Genomic DNA, 19,324 nt, shown 5'->3' on the forward strand with positions numbered 1-19,324 from the left:
CCTTTAGCTGCCGCTCCCTTCCCCCCATCCTATAAAATCTGGTTTTTCCACTGTTACAAAAAGAACCCCTCCCTCTAAGAAGCACAAATAGTATGGTCCATACTGGAAACTGGAACAGTACCTTTTGTCGTGGTTCGGAAGTACATTGGCTTATTGCACGATAAATTGCAAGATATTGCAATTTATCGTGCAAGATAAATTGGAAACATATTGCATTTTATGTTGCAAGATAAATTGGAAACTCCCTTCACCCCAAAATTAAAAAAAAATAAATGACTGAATTTTGTTTTTTAACCTTGTGCTTCGACAAACTTTATTCATAAAATATAGCATTTTTTATTTTTATTCAGCCATGGTGACCTTGAAATTCAGAGTTTTTCGGATAAATCCAAATTGTCAAAAATTTTACCGGCGAGTTTTACACGGAAACCCTAGGTACGAGTCATTTCATTCAAGATTTAGATGGGACCAACCTGCAATGATTTCCAAAGTCTGGACTGTGAAGCAGCAAGCCACGCTGCATTTTTCTCTGAAATACTACAAAGTAGGGTTTAATGTTTCCAGAACTTATATGCAAACATCTACTAGTTGTTTTATGATTCAGTTTCTACCAGAAATTTTACAGAAAAGAGGATATCGGCAGAAGTATCCGAGTGTTTAAATGTTTTGACGGGGTGTCGACTAACGGAGACGTGAAATTGTCTCAACACTTGGCCGAAACATGGCAAGTGGGTGAAATTCGCAAGAAATGTTATGCTTTCTTTGACATGTGTGTTCAGAAGACTGAAGCATAGCTTTTGGTGTACTAGTATAGTTTATATTAATAAGCCAAGAATTGCGCAAGTAGTGATGGAAGTTCCAAATCACGGAAGATTACCACCGATATGGCACACAGCTGTCACGTGTTGGTTGTCTAGGCTTCCTTGAAGTCGCTAAAACCAGAAAAAATAAATCCAGCGACTTGACAATATACAATTGTAGTGAACTAATTTGCTAAATACCCGAATCCAGAATTTCCACAAAACAATATCTGGAGCAAGTGTGACGCATATTGATCATGAATTAAAAATTATGCCGAGGACTTGTAAATAGAATGAACCTCTTGCTGCTACCAGGAATCTTCAACACTGCATTCTATTTGTGCTCTTTGCACTGAACCAGCAATTGCCAACACAAATAATAACACTGAACACACAGAAAGCTGGCACCCTTTCAGTGTATCCTTGGTCCTTCTTTCTTCCATTAAACATCTGTCCCATTTTTGTTTTTATAGTGGGTGTAGTTGCTGACAAGATGAGAACAGCAGGGCTTCTCTTTCTGATGCCCCACCTCCAGCACGCGCCCTCTACCCTCGGTCGTACCTTGGCTGCATGCGCACGCTCGAGACGCCGAAGCATTATCGAAGGTAGGAAACTTGCACACTGAAGGTGGGACAGCTGAAGGACATCCTTGCTGTTTTAATCCCGTCAGTGACTATAGCACTATGGCTTATTCGGACATGAAAAAGGATAATTCAACAGTGACACAAATGCAAGTCATTGCCACCATATTTATTTGCAGATTCAGTGAAAACGTTCAAAACTGGCACGGTATGAAACTTGCAATGTTCACAAGAAGTCTCCGAGAAAAAGTTTTGGTTGTACCAGTTGTTATATGAGCCAGGAGACTGTTGCCAGTGCTCTGTAGACCCAGGAGCAGTAAACCACAGACTGCCATCTAATAACAAACAAGATCTTTATTCCAAAAAGGTAGTGTATAGCACTGCAAACCCTATCCTGTTACACACACAGTATGACTACAACAAAGCTTAATACTTCTATGAAATATCACATCTATAAAAAAAAAGTTCACAGCCTCAATGGGGAAAGAATTCAACCAAAAGAGTTTCAGTATGACAGAACTAGTCACAAGTTTTGTTGATATGGGCCAACAATATGGGTGCTGTGCACTTTTACGGTAGTATTCATAAATTATCAAGTGGCCTTCATGAACCAATTTCACACAGATTTCATGCAGTCCACTATACTACATGCTTGTCAGGTAGTATTCTTGGCACTGTTTTCAATATGTCAAGACAATTGTTCATACTGTAAGACATAGAAATATGGAAAGTTCCCAGCTCCTTGCATTTAGTTTGAGCTGTTCTATATAACATTCAAGTTATCCAGCGTAGTTGCTCAGATGGTCACAGAATTTGAGGTGGTGCAACCAGCATAATTTGCTCCTATGGTGAGTATAAATAAATAAATATATATAGTATAAACTTTACAGTTGCTAAGATATTGACGTTGAAACTGTGCCAACAGCTGCTCTCCGTGCCTCTACTTGTAAGCGGAGAAGCGAAGGAAAACAATAAACTCGCTGAAGGGCATGCATACTTGCGTGACGCTAGTGCATAACTGAAGATATTGAAATTTTCTCTAAGGCAACTACTATATACTTTGTTAAGAATGGTTTTACAAACCCACTCGGTCAGTGGGCCCAATATTTTACAGAGTGCATGAAGATATATCAGAACATGCTGAAGATGGTGCTTGTCATTTTCCTCACTTGTTTTGCGGATCTTTGCAGATTGATGCATAAGAACGACAGGGGGGGACAAAAATGAGATTAGCAGTTAAGTGTTGGAACACTGCACTTTGGCATCCCAGCTTTATCTACCATGTGACACACAAACATGAAAAGGACACAATAACATACTATTGCATGATATTGTAATTTATCTCCATAACTAGGGTTCTGTGTTTTCAGAGTTTGTTTTTGAGAAATATGGAGGGTGCTTTTTGGGCTTTACTTTTGACACCCAATTGCATTTTCTGAAGGTTTTGCTTGCAATAATAAAAAAAATTCTGAATTTTTAGTTTGGTGGTATTTGGCTTTTTATTTGAGATATTTTCATGCCTTCAGAATGAAATTGTTATTTTTTGAAAACAAATATAAAGCATAGGACGACTCTCTTTAAAGGAGCTAGTTGTTTGTTATTCAGCTTACCGTGAAGCACCCCAGAAATGCCCGCTTTGTTCAAGCATCCACTATTAACATGTTCCAAACTTTGGAATTCTGCAAATTAAATGTCAAGCACCCGATTTGATTGGACAAGCACCCATGTCTAGATTAATCCAGTTTTCAGTGAAAGTGGGGTGGGCGCTCCAACGGTATATTACGGTATGTGTGTTCTTGCCTGAAAAAATTGTTACCTTATATACAACTTGTACTACTGAGTTTTTTTTTCAGCGAGTTTGTCTCCAAGCTCCATGTCTTTGGCAGTGTGGATTTTGAGTTTGAAGCCAATAGTGGCTTTGGCTGAATATTTACAAATCAAGTACTGAATAGTTTCTTAAAGCTTTTCACTACTGCAACATGCTTAAAACAAACACCCGGCTGAACTTGTGAAGGTTGTTGCCAAGCTACCACTTGTCCCTTTCTAAGATAAGTTCATTTTAATATAATTAACTATATTTAATGACTGTGGCCTCCAAAAGCCCAATGCCTACAACAAGATGGCAAGTAAATGACGAATTAGATAGAAAATTAAACCTATAGCCCAGCTATACATAGTCAAGGGGATTTATAAATATTCTAGCTGTATGCAACTATATTTTCTTCAATCATGTATGATCATGGGCATACCAACTGGGGAGGCAAGGAGGGCTCTTACCCCTCCCCCCCCTCCCAGTTCTCAGAGTGGGGGGACAAGGCATGTGTTTTGCCCCCCTGAAACAGCCGCCACTGGGCAGGGCAAACACTGGCCGGCGGCTTCTAAGGGATACCAAGGGCACCGTCCCCCGGCCCTGGTTTGTCCCCCTACTCAAAAACAAGTTGGTACACCACTGCGTATGATTAACACAAGTTGTCAGGGCATCTCTGCTTAACATATACTCATGCATGCCAGTTTAATTTTGAAAATTTCACTGGAATGTAGATATCAACATTCATGAAGTTTGCTTCTTTATAAATGCATCAGGCGCACAAGCGCACCATCACACTTTGGAAATGAGCATCTCTCCTTCCTAAGCACGCGGCTGCGACATATATACTTTTGAAGTATTGATCGCAGCGGGTTAGCCCAGTTAAGTGTGCTTCTTACCAAGCACTGGTGCACTGCAGAGAAGCCACACTCGCAAAAGCGAGCTCCGCGGATGTTGCTTTCCCGCAGTGCACCTGTGCTCGGTAAGAAGCGCGCTCAACGGGGTTAACCTACTGCAATCAACACTTCAAAAAATATGAATATCTCAGTTCATCTCAGAGCAAATATTGAATAGCGTATTATTTGAAACTACTATTAGAAAATTCGAATATTTGCACAACACTAGAGCATTCTAGAAAGCGTGTCTTATGGTTGTAGACACCAGAGCTGGCTTGCTCAAAATGGGCCCAAACAAAGTTTTGCCTGAAACGCGGAAAAAGAAAGCATTACCAAAACCTAGTGCACAGGTGCATGGAGACGACCGTTTGCATTCCATTCTGCTTGTATGTTAGCCTTGAACATCTTTATTTTTTTTAGCCCTTTGAGCAAAAATTATTTTTTCGCTTGTTTCGAGTGAGCCAACCCATGCAACACAGAAATTAAATTTCCTGCCTTTTGTATCAGATGACAGCAAATGGGTCAAAACAGGGCTCTCATTTTCTGTCACATGCCAAAGAGAAATGTAAATATAAACAGAAGTAAAAATGTCAACCCAGGATCCTTGCGAGACAGACATGACAAATGCATACAATACTATTTTAAAGTCAGAATTAAAAAAAGAAGTTTTATAGACAAACTACATAACACAACTTTAGCTAGTGCTTGTCAGATTTTTATTTCTTTGATCTAAAAACGCAGAACCCTGTCCACAACTAACCACTCTTACGAAAATGAGGATTCTTTGGTGAGTCATGCACTAAACTTGTAGAAAGTCCTTTGAATAAAATATAGGGGTAAATCCACTTAATAATGGCACAGCATCTCGAGGTATGTCAGCATATTCACATGCACTACTTGTACCTGCCACTATTAGCCCCGAGAGCGAACACAAGCGTCGCTGCGGTCGCCGCGCCCTGATTGGGTGAGGTGCACCGTGACGTCAGGAGGAGGACTCCGCTTCGCGATCTCGCGTCGGCTCGCTTCCCAGCTACAGTTTCCTGGTTTGGCGGTGTGCCGCAAGCTCTTCGAGGAGCTGGACTTCGTTTACTCAGTGTACAAGACGTTGAGTTAGGCCGATATTGACGTGCTTCCGTACATTTTATAAGCCTGCTTGTCCCTTTTACCTTTAAAATTGGGTTACAAATCCCGAAAGCTATCGGCGGAGGCAATTCCGCCGATGAACCTCTCCGTCCGTCTACACGACACAAGGCAATCTTGCGAGGGGTCGGTGAAGCGGTGGCGCAAGTGTTTCAAACGCTGGAATTATGTTCCTTGCATGTTCATGATTTAAGACGATATTACGTCCCGCTTTTAAGGCATTTGAAGTGGCATTTATAACATGGGCCTTTGAGTGGTCGGCAAATCAGCTCGCGACCCCGACTCTGCGCTACCTTTCTGCATGCGCTGGTTCGCAGATGTTTTGGAGGCCCTGTGTCTGATTATCTTTGAAGTGCTCGTGGAACAGGGTTGTTTTACATAAATGCAGCTTCTTCGTGAATTAATTATATAGTTTATACACGTATGCAGGCATATTTCCTATAAGATGCACAATTACTGGAAATTAGTTTGTATGGTAGCAGAAAAAACGGCCGAATTGCCCCCAGTTGCCTGTATGATATGTATTGAACTGCCCAAAATATGCACAGCAATAGTGCCGTAATTTGGAATGTTTATACTTTTTCCTGACATTCTTTATTCCAGCCTTGGGTATTCGGAAAATACACCGTTTAGTCTGAATTGTAATTTCCAATTAAAAGAGACACTGCTGCAGGTCCCCAAAATCTTCCTCAGCCTTCAAACTCCCTACAGCTGGACTCTCTGACAACAGAGGAAAACAGGAGTAAAAGCAAGCATTCGAACGTCTGTCCAGTGGTAGATGCAGCACTAGTAGCAGAAAATGTGAAACCTGTGAAGGGCGACAGTCTGCGTGAGAAAAGCTTCTGGTATTTTAGCTTCAGTACAATTCGATTTAAGTAAAATCTTAATTTTAGGGCTTAAGGGACTAATAATGAGCTAGACACCTTCGCTTACGTTTGTTATACATTACTTGAGGGCTGATATAAACAATTCCACAGATACCACCCGTGTAGTCCATTGAATTACTATCCCAATCCAGCAAAGGTCAAATGCGAGCAATGTATATAATAAATGTTCCTTGTTTTCTTACTTTGCCCCTGCACTTGGGCTGACTGACTTGTGATTCTCTCCCCATGGCCCAGACTGTATCTAGCATGCTGCTCGAGTACCATGCAGCTTTTTTGCTTCGGCGATCTTGTTTAAACACAGAGATAAAAAAAAAATAAAAAATAGTATACATAACCTGCCAATTCATTCAGACCATCAGCAGCATTTATTGTGCGAGATGTAAATCTATAGTGATGCTCCTGCAATTGTGACCATATTTCTTGATTTTCATATACCAGCTGTGATTCAAACGTTGCCTGCCCTGTCAACCATGCTTAAAAGGTTGGTTGAAGTTTCGCCTGTAGCTACAGGCCATGCCTCAGTAAAGGCGCAAATAAAAATTTACACTTCCTACGAAAAGCACGCCAAAAAAAAACTAAATAGAAACGAGCGCGCCGACAGCTAGCATCGTCACAGCCTCCACAGGGCGAGCGGGTCGAGTCGGTAAAATAATCTCTCCTCGCCGTGACGTCACTCCGGTTCACCGTAAGGGGGCGCCACGCGAACTTCTCGGGGCTAATAGGCCAACGTGCCGTTCACACTCAAGTCCACGTTTGCCCACACTAAGGACACTGCGTGTGAGCAGAAACCAGATTTGCGTGCCTGTGAATGTGCCGTGTCGACAACGGTGCCACTGCAGCCACATGACGTCAGAGCCGCATGTTGTGCATAGACCAATTAGGCTATGTTAGGTTGGCGTTTCTGTGGAAATCGACTGGATACGTCCAACATACACATTTCTCGACATTCTCTCAAGTAAATTTGCCAGATACGTCTAATGTGCCCCTAAACAAATTGAATGAATGCGTCCGAGACAGCGTGATAGCAAAGACATTTCTTTTGCAGTTTCGTTTGCTATGTCAGCAGCTGGTTGTGGGTGGATTGGCAAACCAGTATATGAAGTATTGGCAGTTGGCAAGACGGTGTTTGCTGTAACATTAGTTTGTTGCAACTTCAGGTGCTGCTGCTGCATTATTACTTGCTTGACGGTGTACAAAACAGGTGAATGAGAAAAAAACAAAAGACACCACTCTTGTATAAAACTAGGCATTAGATATCTCCTCAAGGTAACCATTAAAATACATCTTCAGCATGTTCTGAGTCAACTCTTCTTTTTCTGTCATTGCTCTTATTTGCAATTACACGGTGCTCCAAAAACTGGTGCACACACACACAAATAGCCTTTACTAACTTGCAGGTCGCAGAAGATATCTCGATTTGGAAAAAGTGTTAAGTAAAAGCTCCCCCTTTACTATTTTTTTGAGCAGCTCCCATTTAAAAAAAAATTAGTGTATGGGTGATTCAATCACAGACTTACATGCACTAAGATACCTTGTAGAGACAGAGATTTTTTTTTTTTTTTTTTTTATAGGAAATAGATTACTAGAATTCTAAGCTGGAAGCTGATCATGTTAATACAAAGACAAAAGTTTTGAGGAAAATAAAAATAACAACAAAAACCAAACCTTTTGAACCTTTAGGAACCTACATCTTTTACTAGCTATAGAACGCTTATAATCCCTCCCAACTGCATGACTTCTAAAGGAACACTAAAAGTAGATAAAAACACAAAACCATCTGACAGGTCTGAGTGTTCTGAAAGTACCCGAAGGTGCCTCCAAACTTACAACTTGCAGAAATAATTTCAATAGTATTTGATTCCAAAGATATTGAGCCGAAATTCTGTGGACATTGAATAGCGGTCTACCTACAAAAATGTTTTATGCGAAAGTGATAAAGCTTACAGCGATTAACTTATGCCACACAGCACACTTCGAAGCAGATTCAGAAACCTTCTAAAAAATGTGCTTTCAATTGCAGTGAATGTTCAAGAAGTTAAGGTATTTTTTCGTAAGTTTGGGAACTGGTGTTCCCAGCACAGCAATGCTTTCGAAGACCCATGAAACTGACACGTCTCTTCATCTTAACATTTCAAAACTTGCCACAATGAAATGCTGAAAAAAAAATTGCTATACCATAAAGAAGTTCTCTGGCACAAAGGTGTACCAGGCGGTTTGTGCTATCTGCGTGGCTCCTCAAATGGATAATCCGTTGCCACATAGCCTTGCAAAAAAAAAACACTGAAAATTTTGTCCGACGACATAAGAAGAGCAGAATTTCGGCAACCCAAGCACTCTTCTGCAGTAACGCTTCTTAAAAGAATGTAACAAAAGACTGCCAGCAAGGCATGTTTCAGATGTTTGCGAGCAATATTTTTAGTTTGTCTGCCTAGTGGGATAAGGCCCAAGGGGCACTTACATCCATGCTGCCGACAGCATGTCACTCAAATCATGCTCTTTCCAGCATTATGTCCTGTTCTTTCACAGTGCAAAGGTTTAGTATGAACAATCTGTCAGGCTTTGTCACCGCCGATACTATGATTGCTCTCTTTGGTGCATTGGTTTGTAACTGTGAAGTTCCTTTCTGAAAGGAACCTAGTCAGACCCTCTGAAGAGACCATTCGCTGCAGCATTCCACCATTAAATCTTATAACTTTCTTGACTGCCTCTTCACACCCGTTCCTTTGTTATTCCTTACTAGCAGCAACAACTATTTTCTAGGAGAACAAAGCTGTAAATTTTGCGTGTGTGCACCAGCTTTCAGAACCCAAACAAGGTGCTCATTCGTTGTGGACGACACGCTGGTGCAAGCTCTCACTGTAAGTTACAAAGGAGGAGTAAACATGCAGGACAAATGCATTGACACGCGCATTTGAAAGAGACGCCCGTGTTGTATTTTTTGTCTCGTATGCTTACTCTTCCTTTGTAACTTACCATCACCAACTGCAGTTGCTAATAAACTCTGACTGGCCGGCTCTCACGGTACCGCAGGCCTGACCAGCTGCACGGAGTGCTTCTCTGCGTGGTAGATGCGGAAAATCTGGCTCAGGATAGGTGCAGTGTCCGAGTCGTTCAGCCAACGGGAGGCGCAACCAGGGTTCTCCAACATCTGTAGAAGTGCTGGAAGGGCAACCATTTGTTTACTTAATTAGATAAGAGAGAAAGTGATCAGCCATGATGCAGCTGTTGCCAAATTTTAAGCCTCATGCCCCACAAGCAAGACCCCAGGGACACTCCAGACCCGTCCCTTGCTCTTCAGGTTTTCCTTCCAAGAGACCAAGGTTCCCCCTTCTCTCTCTCAGATAATGCCCCTCAATGTGCTCGTGTTTGTCCTGCAAGTAGCATAAAATGCGCCAAAGCATAAGGTCTGCACCTTGTGCAGCCCTCAGAAGCAAATTGTGGCGCAGCACTCGCTGGAGGAACGTGTTTTGCGCGTTTGCACAGGAATGGTTGTCAGTACTTGAAGAAATGAAAAAGCGAGAGGTTTATCGAGGGGCTCTGCTCTCAAGAGCTGTGTGTTACCCCATGGTGGCCACCTTGAGCATCTACCTATATATGGTTTGTGTTTTTAACTTTCTGAAAAGGAAAGTGGAAACCAATATTGACGTCTGGCACGATCTAAGCACATGAGGAAAGAGTACAATAGGGCTAGCAAAGAAATGAATGCAACCGGTACCAATTTAGCAATAGTTCCTGCAATGTTGAAGTTTTCGTCGGAAAGAATTTGGCATGTGGTAAGCCCGTAACATGTAGTAATGTAGTGATTTGAGCTAGTTGGTACTTCAACATGATAAAACAGTGCACAGAACACGAAAGATGAGAAAAGGACAGATAGACAGCACTCTTTCATTCTATCTGTCCTTTTCTCTTCCTCCGCATTCTGTGCACTGTTTTATCATGTTCACATAATATGGCCTAGGTAATAGTGATGCTGATTCTCAACACTACCCCCCAAAATAGTCAAAGCACTAACTGGTCTATGAACTGAGGTATGGGTAAAGCACAAAGCAGTACAAAAAAGAACCTCGAGTCACCTATGCAGATATTTAAACAGGGACCAGGAATGTTCAGGCATCAGGAAGATAGTCTGCGTTGAGACTTGTGTCTTTGTGGCAGAGAGGCGAAGATGCACCAGACTGTAGTAGTGATGATTACACAAGTAATTACACAATGTCTGTCCATATCGACACTAGTAGAACTGGGATTTGAACTCTTATGTCCACCACTGCAGTGCAAGTTTCTGCTTCATGCACAGTGCATCAACACATCCCTGCCACTAAACGTCCCATATAATTGCACACTTCAGAGTCACGCTATAACTGGAAGCCTTTTCTCCATGTTTTGCTTTCTCCTCGCATAGGGCTTGGTTTCACTAGTTTACTCCCAATTTCCGACAGCCTGACCAATTTTCTGCAACTCTCCAACCATCGTTGGCGGCCTGCTGTCCCTTTCCTTGACTTAGGGGAGCGCAGTTCGCAGTTCACAGATGGCTTCCATACCAGTATCATTTTGGCTCTTTTGCAATATGCTTCGTCCTTACATGCTGAATGCTGCTGAGAGATAAGCATGGTAGATTTTTTTTTTTTTTTTTTGCAAAACTGCACATGTGAACTTACAAAGGCATCATCATCACTGAAGCTGGGAAGGGAACATAATGATGGTGACTGTATGACAATACACAAGCAGTTTTGTGACAAAAAATTCATATTAAATGTCCTCAAGGTATCAGTTGCATTGCTCTCATCAAACAAGGAGCTTACAACTGAAATAAATGTTTTTATTAAACATGAAAAACAAACAATGGAAAAGGACACAGATATCTGAGGCCAAGGTATGATGCCTCATCACGTAAGTTTTGCTGTAGTAATACAAGGACACAGATGTATGGTGGGTCATGTCCAAGGCATTCATTATTGTTTACATGCCGCCTTACTATTTGATGCGACATGACACTCCTACCTAGAAGTGTCTTGGGTGAACACAGGCCCAGCTGCACCACTGGGTTGGTGGTGATGGACCGGTAGATGGCGCTGTCCCTGTCGAGGCCCGCCTGCAGGTCCGCTGGCTTGGGACGCCGGTCCCCAAGCAGCCACTCGCACTGGAACGGGGCAACGTGCAAAAAGATGGTATGACAGTCTGTTTTTTCAAATTCAGAGGCATTGCCAAATATCTACAGTTCTATGCCACATAAAAGGACATACGTCACCAGGTCACCTCCAAAAGTAAGCTATTTGTCGTGGAAAGCACTTGAATACAGTGTCGAAACACCCAACATTTAATCTGTCACTAAAGAGTCTCCTAAAGTAAAATTTTGGGGTTTTACGTGCTGCCAACGAAGGGCATCTGGCGCACCTCAGCGAAGGTGAGGATAAATTTCAACCACGTGGGGATCTTTTGACATGCAACAGAAATCTCCATTACACGGCGCCTACTCTGCAACAAGCCTCTGTCAGATTCCAGGCAGCTTGGCTGGGATTCAAACCCGCCAAGAACCACTGAGGCAACTCCAAGAAAAACGAACAAATCGAAACCAGAGTACGAACTTAGAGGAACATGCTGTCAGACTCTGGTATTCACTCGGACGGTCACGTCCCACAAACTGTGCATTAAAATTTTCTGATTATTTTCTCATGATTATTCTAGGTAAAGCTGGCTATAACCAACTTGCTGAGTGGGGCGGGCAATTGGTCAGCTCGGACAGCTGACTGACTGCTGAGCATGTTGTGGTTATCAAGAAGCAAGCTGAAAATCCCTTACTAATTTCATCAGTGTAGCACTCTACGCTTCTGAGGTTATGTCTGGGCCGAGGGTAAAAAATACCGTTGTCAGTTTAGACTAGTAACCAAGAGATGGAAAATCTGCCCTGATGCCCATCCAAAATGGCCACACAGCAATCAAACGCTTCATATTTCTTTGCACATCATGCGACTATGAAAGCATGAGTCGGCGACTTGCAGCTTGTGAGTAGTAATCGCCAAAACATGCCCAGCAAGCAGTCAGTCATCCGAACAACTCAAACACGTTCCCAAACGGTCTCTAAAGGATATGTACGTCTAGTTATATAACGTCCGCTATCGGTTCAACAACTACGGGACTAAACCTCTTTCTGCAATGATTATCGCAGAAGTGCTGACTATCGCAGAAAGTGGTTTAGTGGCCCTTTAAAGAGCAACTCCGCTTCATTTTTGTTTTTGAAAAAAAAAATTGCAGTCCCCTTCAGTATCACTTAAAAAGAGCACACACCAAATATTACAGCCAAATTCTGTCTAAATGTTTCTTAGACAATCCGGCGAACATTGTAATGCGCCAAGTTGCCGAAATCAGCTGACTCTAGCGCCCGAATTGAGGCACAACCAACAGCGCAGTCAAAACTATGTCGTTGGCGTAGCCATCATTGAGCTAAATGTCATCACCACTGCCCCTTTTTGCTTGCTTTTACTTCTGCAGGCAAGCGTAACGGGTGACACCAGCAACGTTCCATCTCGTCGCTCGGTGCTATCCACTGATTGGCGTAACAGGCCTGTGTAGCGCGTTTCTTGTGAGCGGTCAGGCTGTCCTGCCGTTACCGCCTTAACAACTACCATATTCAGCGCATCGTTTGTCATTATTGTCTCTTGGGGTTTTGTTCACACTACATGCACAGACTGATGCTGCAGTTGTGCAGACTTTGTCGAATGTTGTAGACACCAAAACGTGGTGAAAAGTGCGGTGCAGATGGCACTCGTGCCTAGCACACGCCCACCCCAACAGTAGCCCGCCGGCCCACCCCAAACCCTACCGTCGTTGCGTAGAGGATCACGTGACATCTCATACCACATGATAGCCACGTTTTTGGCAGTCCAAGGCCAATGACGCCACACAGAGTAGAAGTTTTAGTTTCGATTTCTGCTCATGTTTAAAGTAAGATTTAACAACATATATCCCATTTTTCACAAAGCAAATGACATAATGCCTTTTATTAGTGTTTTAATGTGAAACCATTCATTATCCTGGAATTGAGCAGAGTTGCCCTTTAACATTGGGGCACACTGTATGTTTAGGGGTTAAAAGCGCTAAAAACGACGGACGTGTGGTTTTCTCAATAATAAACCAGTTGCAAGTAGTGCTCTGTGGTGTGTGTCTCTCCTACTCGTCCGTCGTTTTTAGCGCTTTTAACCCTTAAACATGTTCAACCAACTAGCCCAAATCCAAACCCTTCTGCAACACACTGTATGTTATCCATAATAAACCTGAGACGAAGGAAAAATAAAAAAACGGACAGTACAACGAAGTCTCTTCGTTGTACTGTCCGTTTTTTTATTTTTCCTTCGTCTCAAGTTTATTATGGATACCATTCACCAGCTCGCCTGTGTTTTTTACCTTTCTTCACACTGTATGTGCTACATGAATTAGCAACAATCAATTTCGAGATAGGTTAACAACGTTAACAACGTACTGCGGCTTCTTGGCTGTTGCTGTGAATCCGGAGTGCATCCAGAATGGCAGTTTCAGGAAACCCCATCTCTTTGAGAGTGATCATTGCCTGGAGAGCACGGTGGAAGATTTTAGCTGGCATAAGGGCTTGCCAAGTAACAACAGTTTGCAATTTCGTGTGAAGGGATACTGATGCATACCTTCCTGTTTGGCTTGAAATCTTTTCGTTTGTACTCTTGAAAGCATTCTAGCATTGCGTGAACAATGCCTTCACGACTGCTCTCTTCTGCATTCCTGGTAGCACCACATGAAGGACCATCTTTTTCTGAAATGACGTGATTTAGCATGTTAAAAAAAATAAACTGTGATGAAAAAAAATCTAACACACAGATAGACAAGACAATGTACCAATTTATAGTTTTTATGTCATTCTGAAGCTTGGAGTTGTCCAGGCATTTCATGAACAAACTTTCGGCATTGCAAAGCAAGCTTTACTTCATTTTGGTCCCTAAGTATGTGCAGTGTCCAGAGTTATCATGCAAGTTTTCACACAGTGAGCTAGTGTACAGACAAGATTATGATGCCATCCAGTAACAAGAAAAAAAAAAAGAGTGGTATTCTCTTCACATTATTCCTCAAATCCTGCAGTGTCCAAAAGCATTATAGCAGAATGAAAATCTTGTCACAACGTAAATCCATGCATACTACTCTCACTGTCGCTTCACAGTATATTGCACAGGAAAAGAAAATGCACATTACTTTACGTTACTCTACTAGAAAGTTGGTATTCCTTCAAAACTTGTTAGAGAAACTTTACAGCAAAATTTTAAGCAATGACCTTTGGTATTTCTTCAAAACTTGTTAGAGAAACTTTGCAGCAAAAATTTAAACAATGACCTTCACTGTCTATGTATTTCAATTCATTACCTATTCAGGACAGGAAAAAGACATGCAACTAAATTATTTATATTTTGCTTCTTGTAAAAAAAGACAAGGAGTGAACTACCACTCGACTTACCACTGTTGCCAAAGTTTCCCTGTACGCCGGTATTTGATGGCTTTAAGCCAGAATCCGAGGTTTGTTCACCTTCTCGCTTGCATCCTTTAGCAAGGAGTGACTCCATAGCAAGCCTCGGGCACATTCTACAAACCAATGCAAAGTTTCAGAGTACAGTAGGAGCGTTATATAAGGTATTTGTAAGGAAAGTGAGCCAAATTTTTGTACTGAATAAGCTAGCTGCATTGTGAAAACCTTGTGCTCTATTCGGTTGTGACGCCAGCAGTTGAGGGAAGATGTAGTAAGTTTCAAAATATATACTTACCTAATCAAAAATTCAAAAATGATATTCAAAATATTTAAATTAGTAAATATGGCTTCCATTTAAAGGGTGACTCTTGCCATGCAGCTGCAGAGTTGCAGTGCCATACTGCAGCCCCTTTGTTTTGGGCATAGCTTCTAAAGCATATTGTTATGCTGCTAGTGCTACTGCCGAAGATGCAGCATGTGACTACAGCATTTGACTTTAGTGTTGATTGAGATACTAAAATTCTAACAGCTAACAATGCAGGCTGTCAATCCTTCCTGCGTGCTTCGACATTGAGCTCCAGTGCAAAAGCGGGTGCTGCCTTGACGCAGCCCTCGACATGTTATGTGACCCAGCATGACAGGTTGGGCACTACATGCCACGCTTGGTACAGCTCTCTGTGTTCCCTAGGGCGTCCCGTGAGTGCTTTTCGTCGCCATAGCCCTTTTGCTTTGAATATGCCGGTGAACGATAATAAAATTTAATACCTTCAGATGATATTCGAAGTAGAGAGAAACAAGAAACACAGAGTATTCTCCGAAAAGACTGGCATCAGGATGTCTACATCCATTGTTAGCCGACATGAACGCAAGGGTCTAGCGGTTGAGGTGATGTTCCATTAATTACGAAAAAAAACAACAAAAAAAAACAGCGCTTTACCAGAATGAGGGGTTTATCCAAGATTGTCAATCTAGGGAAGGGGAGGGGGGGAAGTAACACATTTCTGGGAGCAGTTCTAGGGGGTGTACACCATAGGTTTGTGCACTTTGGGAAGATATTCTGGGGGTCTGTTGGACACAACCAGGGGGTGGGTGTCAGGGGGAAGTTGGGAGAATGTGTATAAATTACTGCCAAAAACAGATATATTGAGGGCATTTCCATTATTGCATTTATAGATATGAAGGTCCTATCTGTCACCACACCTTACCGTGATATACCGGGCAAGCGCCCACTCAAACTTTGGAGATAATCGCAAAAAAATGGGGGATGGGTGCTTGTCCGGTCCTCAATTTTACATATGAATGTACTGTGTGTATTTTCTCAAATCACACAAATTTGGTAATGGGCACTTAATGTGGAATGGGCGGATGTGCGGTATGCTACGGTAGATACATGGTGTAGTGACATTCTTCGGTTCCAATTTCCATCTTCCATGAGCCGCCACCACCGGGTCCATATCAGAAGTAGACGTTATTTGTCTCCGTATATTCACTTTGCGCACTCGACACCATATTTTCACCATTTCGGAAAATTGTTGACTCACTTGTTCTCCTTCAGGGCTTGAAGAGATAGTTGCTCCTCAAATCCCATGTCTGTCAATTTCTTCAGAGCATTCAGATCACTGTCATCACTACTAGGTTGGGTGAGTTTGCCTGAAACAAATATAGAAGAATAAATTCTGACACTTCCTTGATACCTGTAACCGACCGTAATCTATTTTATATATCTTGTTCAGAGGATATCTCGTAAAATTATCTCGTAAAATCTTACACAACCGGCATAAAATTTGGAGACAATCTTTCAAACCCGATCGACATAAATGACCAAACATGTAGAACTACGACTTACTTGGCAAGTTCTTGAAGATGTTTTTAACGTCTGGATGATGACGAAGCAACTTTTCGGATAACTCCACAAGTGAGACCAGTATCCTCCTCAATTCGGTATGAAACTGCATAGCATAAAATGAGCTCTCAGGTAGGAGCACAACGACAGAAACGATTTAATTTACGTGAGCCTAGAAAGCTTCATCGGCAAAGCAAGCTTACATCTAGAACTTGAGAAACGTCCACAGCTGGCCTGCCGAAATTCATGGGTTCGACGTTCGCGGTAGCAGATTCTATGGTGGCTTTATCAGGGGGGCCCAGTTTCTGTGGTTGTTTGAGGTTTCAAGTGAGCGTGAGAATTGCAAGCCGCGCTTCAAATAAATTTCTTTCTTAAAAAAGGTGTATAGTAATCATACCTCCGTTGGTTTGTCTGACTTGGAAGGGAAAACAGAATTTCTTTTCAGTAGGAGCACCTCATCTGGAAGACAACACCAAAACGAGTTTCCTAGAAAACGCATTTACAATAACGCAGCTCTTCGTCAGAGATTCATAAATGATTAACTACTCTCTATTAGATATATTGATGTTCAATTAACACGGCAAATTACCTCTGGGTCAACGAACTGTTTACTCGAGAGCAGGAAGTAACTCACCACCGTCCGAAACTTTTTCCTCCCGGACCGAACTGTGATCGGAAAGAGGTCTTGCCTGAGACACCGACACTAGTTTGTAGTATTCTGAGAGCTTTATACAGTCCAATGGGTTGCAGAAATGGCTGAGCGACATCTGCTTGAGCTTCTCGACGGTGTATTCGGGCAAAATATCGACAGTCCACTCCATGCCAGTGTTACTTATGACGGTGATCTTCATGTCTCCCGCACCACTCAGGCTTGTGCTTAGGTAGAGCATATCTTCTTGAAAACAGTGAAGGTGAACTTAACAGAACCGCTAACCTAGGTATGCTTCGTCGCGCATTCACGGCCACGGTTCGCAAGCAACATAGCTGTAAAGTCGCAAAATTAAATATCAGCTGATCGCGACGCGACGCGCACGCCTTTTGGCAGCCACAGCAGCCACAGAGCGATCGATGCGCCAAATACGAGGGTTTTGAGAACCAGTGGAATTAAAAATAATAGGCGTGTCTGCCATTTACAATCGAAACATAAATTAGGTGGGGACTGATAATAATCGTAGGAGGAGTAATATTGGTGTCTTATGCTCTATGCAAAAATATTCTGATGAATATCAAATATGAGCAGTTTCGACTTGGCGGTGCGGCAAATGCGGCTTATCTTCGGGATATAGGATATAGGGAAGCTTACGAACGAGGAAACGATACCTTGCTCTAGTTTAAATAAATGTTTATTATATGGAACACGAGTGAACTGGTACATGAGGGTCAGTTACTTCAAAAATAAAAACAAAACTGCAAAGGACATATATATATATATTTTTTTTTTCTTTTTTTTTTTCCATTGAATGCCGTTTTATAGAACGCCGTTTTATCGAATCGCTAAGGGCCGTTTCATCGAATTTCTCTGGTATGGCTCTGTACCGAGTTTTGGGGCATAACAGTGCTTTATAGATGTTTCACTTGGCACTTGTTAAGACTAAGGTAGTCACTTGTGAAATTGTTTTGAAGGTGGTGTCAAATTACTAAAAATAATAACAATTGGCATCAAAAGAAATAAAAACAATTGGGTATGCGACTTACTAAAAAGCTTTACTCATGTACATGACTGAAACCACGACACTGCAAATAAAGGACAGACACTTAAACCTTGTTTTTTTTTGTTTTTTGTTTTTTGTCTCATTTTTAACTGTTTCATGTGACATGGAGAGGGGTTATTGTTTCATGGAGGCTTTCTTCTCGAAGCAGGATAGGTTCACGATGTCATTTATCTCGTCACTGCACCCAGTGATATAAAAACAGAAAAAAAAACACAGTGAATTAGATGAAGTATTGTATAAAAACTAAAGTAAATCCTTAAATATTACAGACTGTAACATTGTTCGATGAAAAGGCGTTCGATGAAACGGCTTCTATGAAACGGAGTTCGAGGAAACTGCGTTCGATGAAACGGTATTCGATGAAACGGCATTCAATGAAACGGCATTCAATGAAACGGCGTTCGATGAAATGCCCGGACCCAGGAGGACCCCGTTCGTAGGGAGGGGAAGTGAGGGGTTAGGTTAATTATGATAATTATTGAATAAATAGTAGATATAACTGAGGTCTAGTATGAAGTATACAGTGGCGTAGGCAGAGGGGGGGGGGGGGAAGGGGGGGTAGGGTTCGGGGGTCGAACCCCCCCCCCCCCCGCCCCCCCGGAAATGCCGAAGCTACCCCCCCCCCCCCCCCCTTTTCCCTCCACCACCGGCGCCCGCATTGGGCCCGCTACCCTGCTCACGGAGTCGGTCTCTCACGGGGCACGGAGTAAAGGGGGAGCGCGGCGGACTATCTCCAACTTATATGCTTTCGGGACAAATGTTTGTGGGGTAGAAAATACTCAAATACGTAAAATAGTCAATATTTCTTCATGTATGCTTATTTGATGGGATGCGGAACTTGATCTCAGATATATAGCGAACAGATATTTCGAAACATCTGTGGGGTGAAGGATGGTAATTTCAAGGCAAGGTGTAACAAACTATACTCACTGAGATACATAGTTAAATCAAACTAAAGTAAAACGATGTCAGTGATGTGAGGCATGAATTGTAAAAACAATTGCACTGTAAGCAACGGGTGGCGCATGCACTCACGTACACCTTGTGTGCTGATCAAAATTACTTGCTTTCGACTAGAAATTACCGCGAATAAAAAGGTAACTGTGACTAGTTAGTATTTCAGAAAGCAATTTACGGGCTCTCTTGATCATTTTATTTATGCCAAGTGCCTACATATTA

At 42.2% G+C, this 19,324-nt stretch overlaps 1 protein-coding gene across 1 annotated transcript; it reads right to left on the reverse strand.

Moving 5' to 3' along the window:
- Nucleotides 1-6,837: 6,837 nt before the first annotated feature.
- On the reverse strand, nt 6,838-17,508 carry LOC8050667 (ubiquitin-associated domain-containing protein 1). The gene is made up of 10 exons (XM_029994089.4): nt 17,068-17,508; nt 16,831-16,892; nt 16,637-16,738; nt 16,437-16,539; nt 16,132-16,240; nt 14,582-14,706; nt 13,764-13,888; nt 13,586-13,672; nt 11,110-11,248; nt 6,838-9,270 (listed from the first exon to the last, which is right to left on the reverse strand). Exons 1-10 carry the CDS (start codon nt 17,321-17,323, stop codon nt 9,128-9,130), a joined length of 1,251 nt encoding a protein of 416 aa, XP_029849949.2. The 5' UTR covers nt 17,324-17,508; the 3' UTR covers nt 6,838-9,127.
- Nucleotides 17,509-19,324: the final 1,816 nt, after the last annotated feature.

This window comes from Ixodes scapularis, unplaced genomic scaffold, assembly GCF_016920785.2.
Source record: "Ixodes scapularis isolate PalLabHiFi unplaced genomic scaffold, ASM1692078v2 PGA_scaffold3__209_contigs__length_174095766, whole genome shotgun sequence".
NCBI lineage: Eukaryota > Metazoa > Arthropoda > Arachnida > Ixodida > Ixodidae > Ixodes > Ixodes scapularis.

Excerpts from the sequence above, each read along its gene's own strand:
- LOC8050667 (XM_029994089.4), bottom strand. The coding sequence starts at position 17,323 with ATGCTCTACCTAAGCACAAGCCTGAGTGGTGCGGGAGACATGAAGATC. Across the intron at positions 16,241-16,436 it reads CATCTTCAAGAACTTGCCAA|GCAAACTCACCCAACCTAGT; the intron begins GTAAGTCGTAGT and ends TATTTGTTTCAG. Across the intron at positions 11,249-13,585 it reads GCAACAGCCAAGAAGCCGCA|TGCGAGTGGCTGCTTGGGGA; the intron begins GTACGTTGTTAA and ends GCCCCGTTCCAG.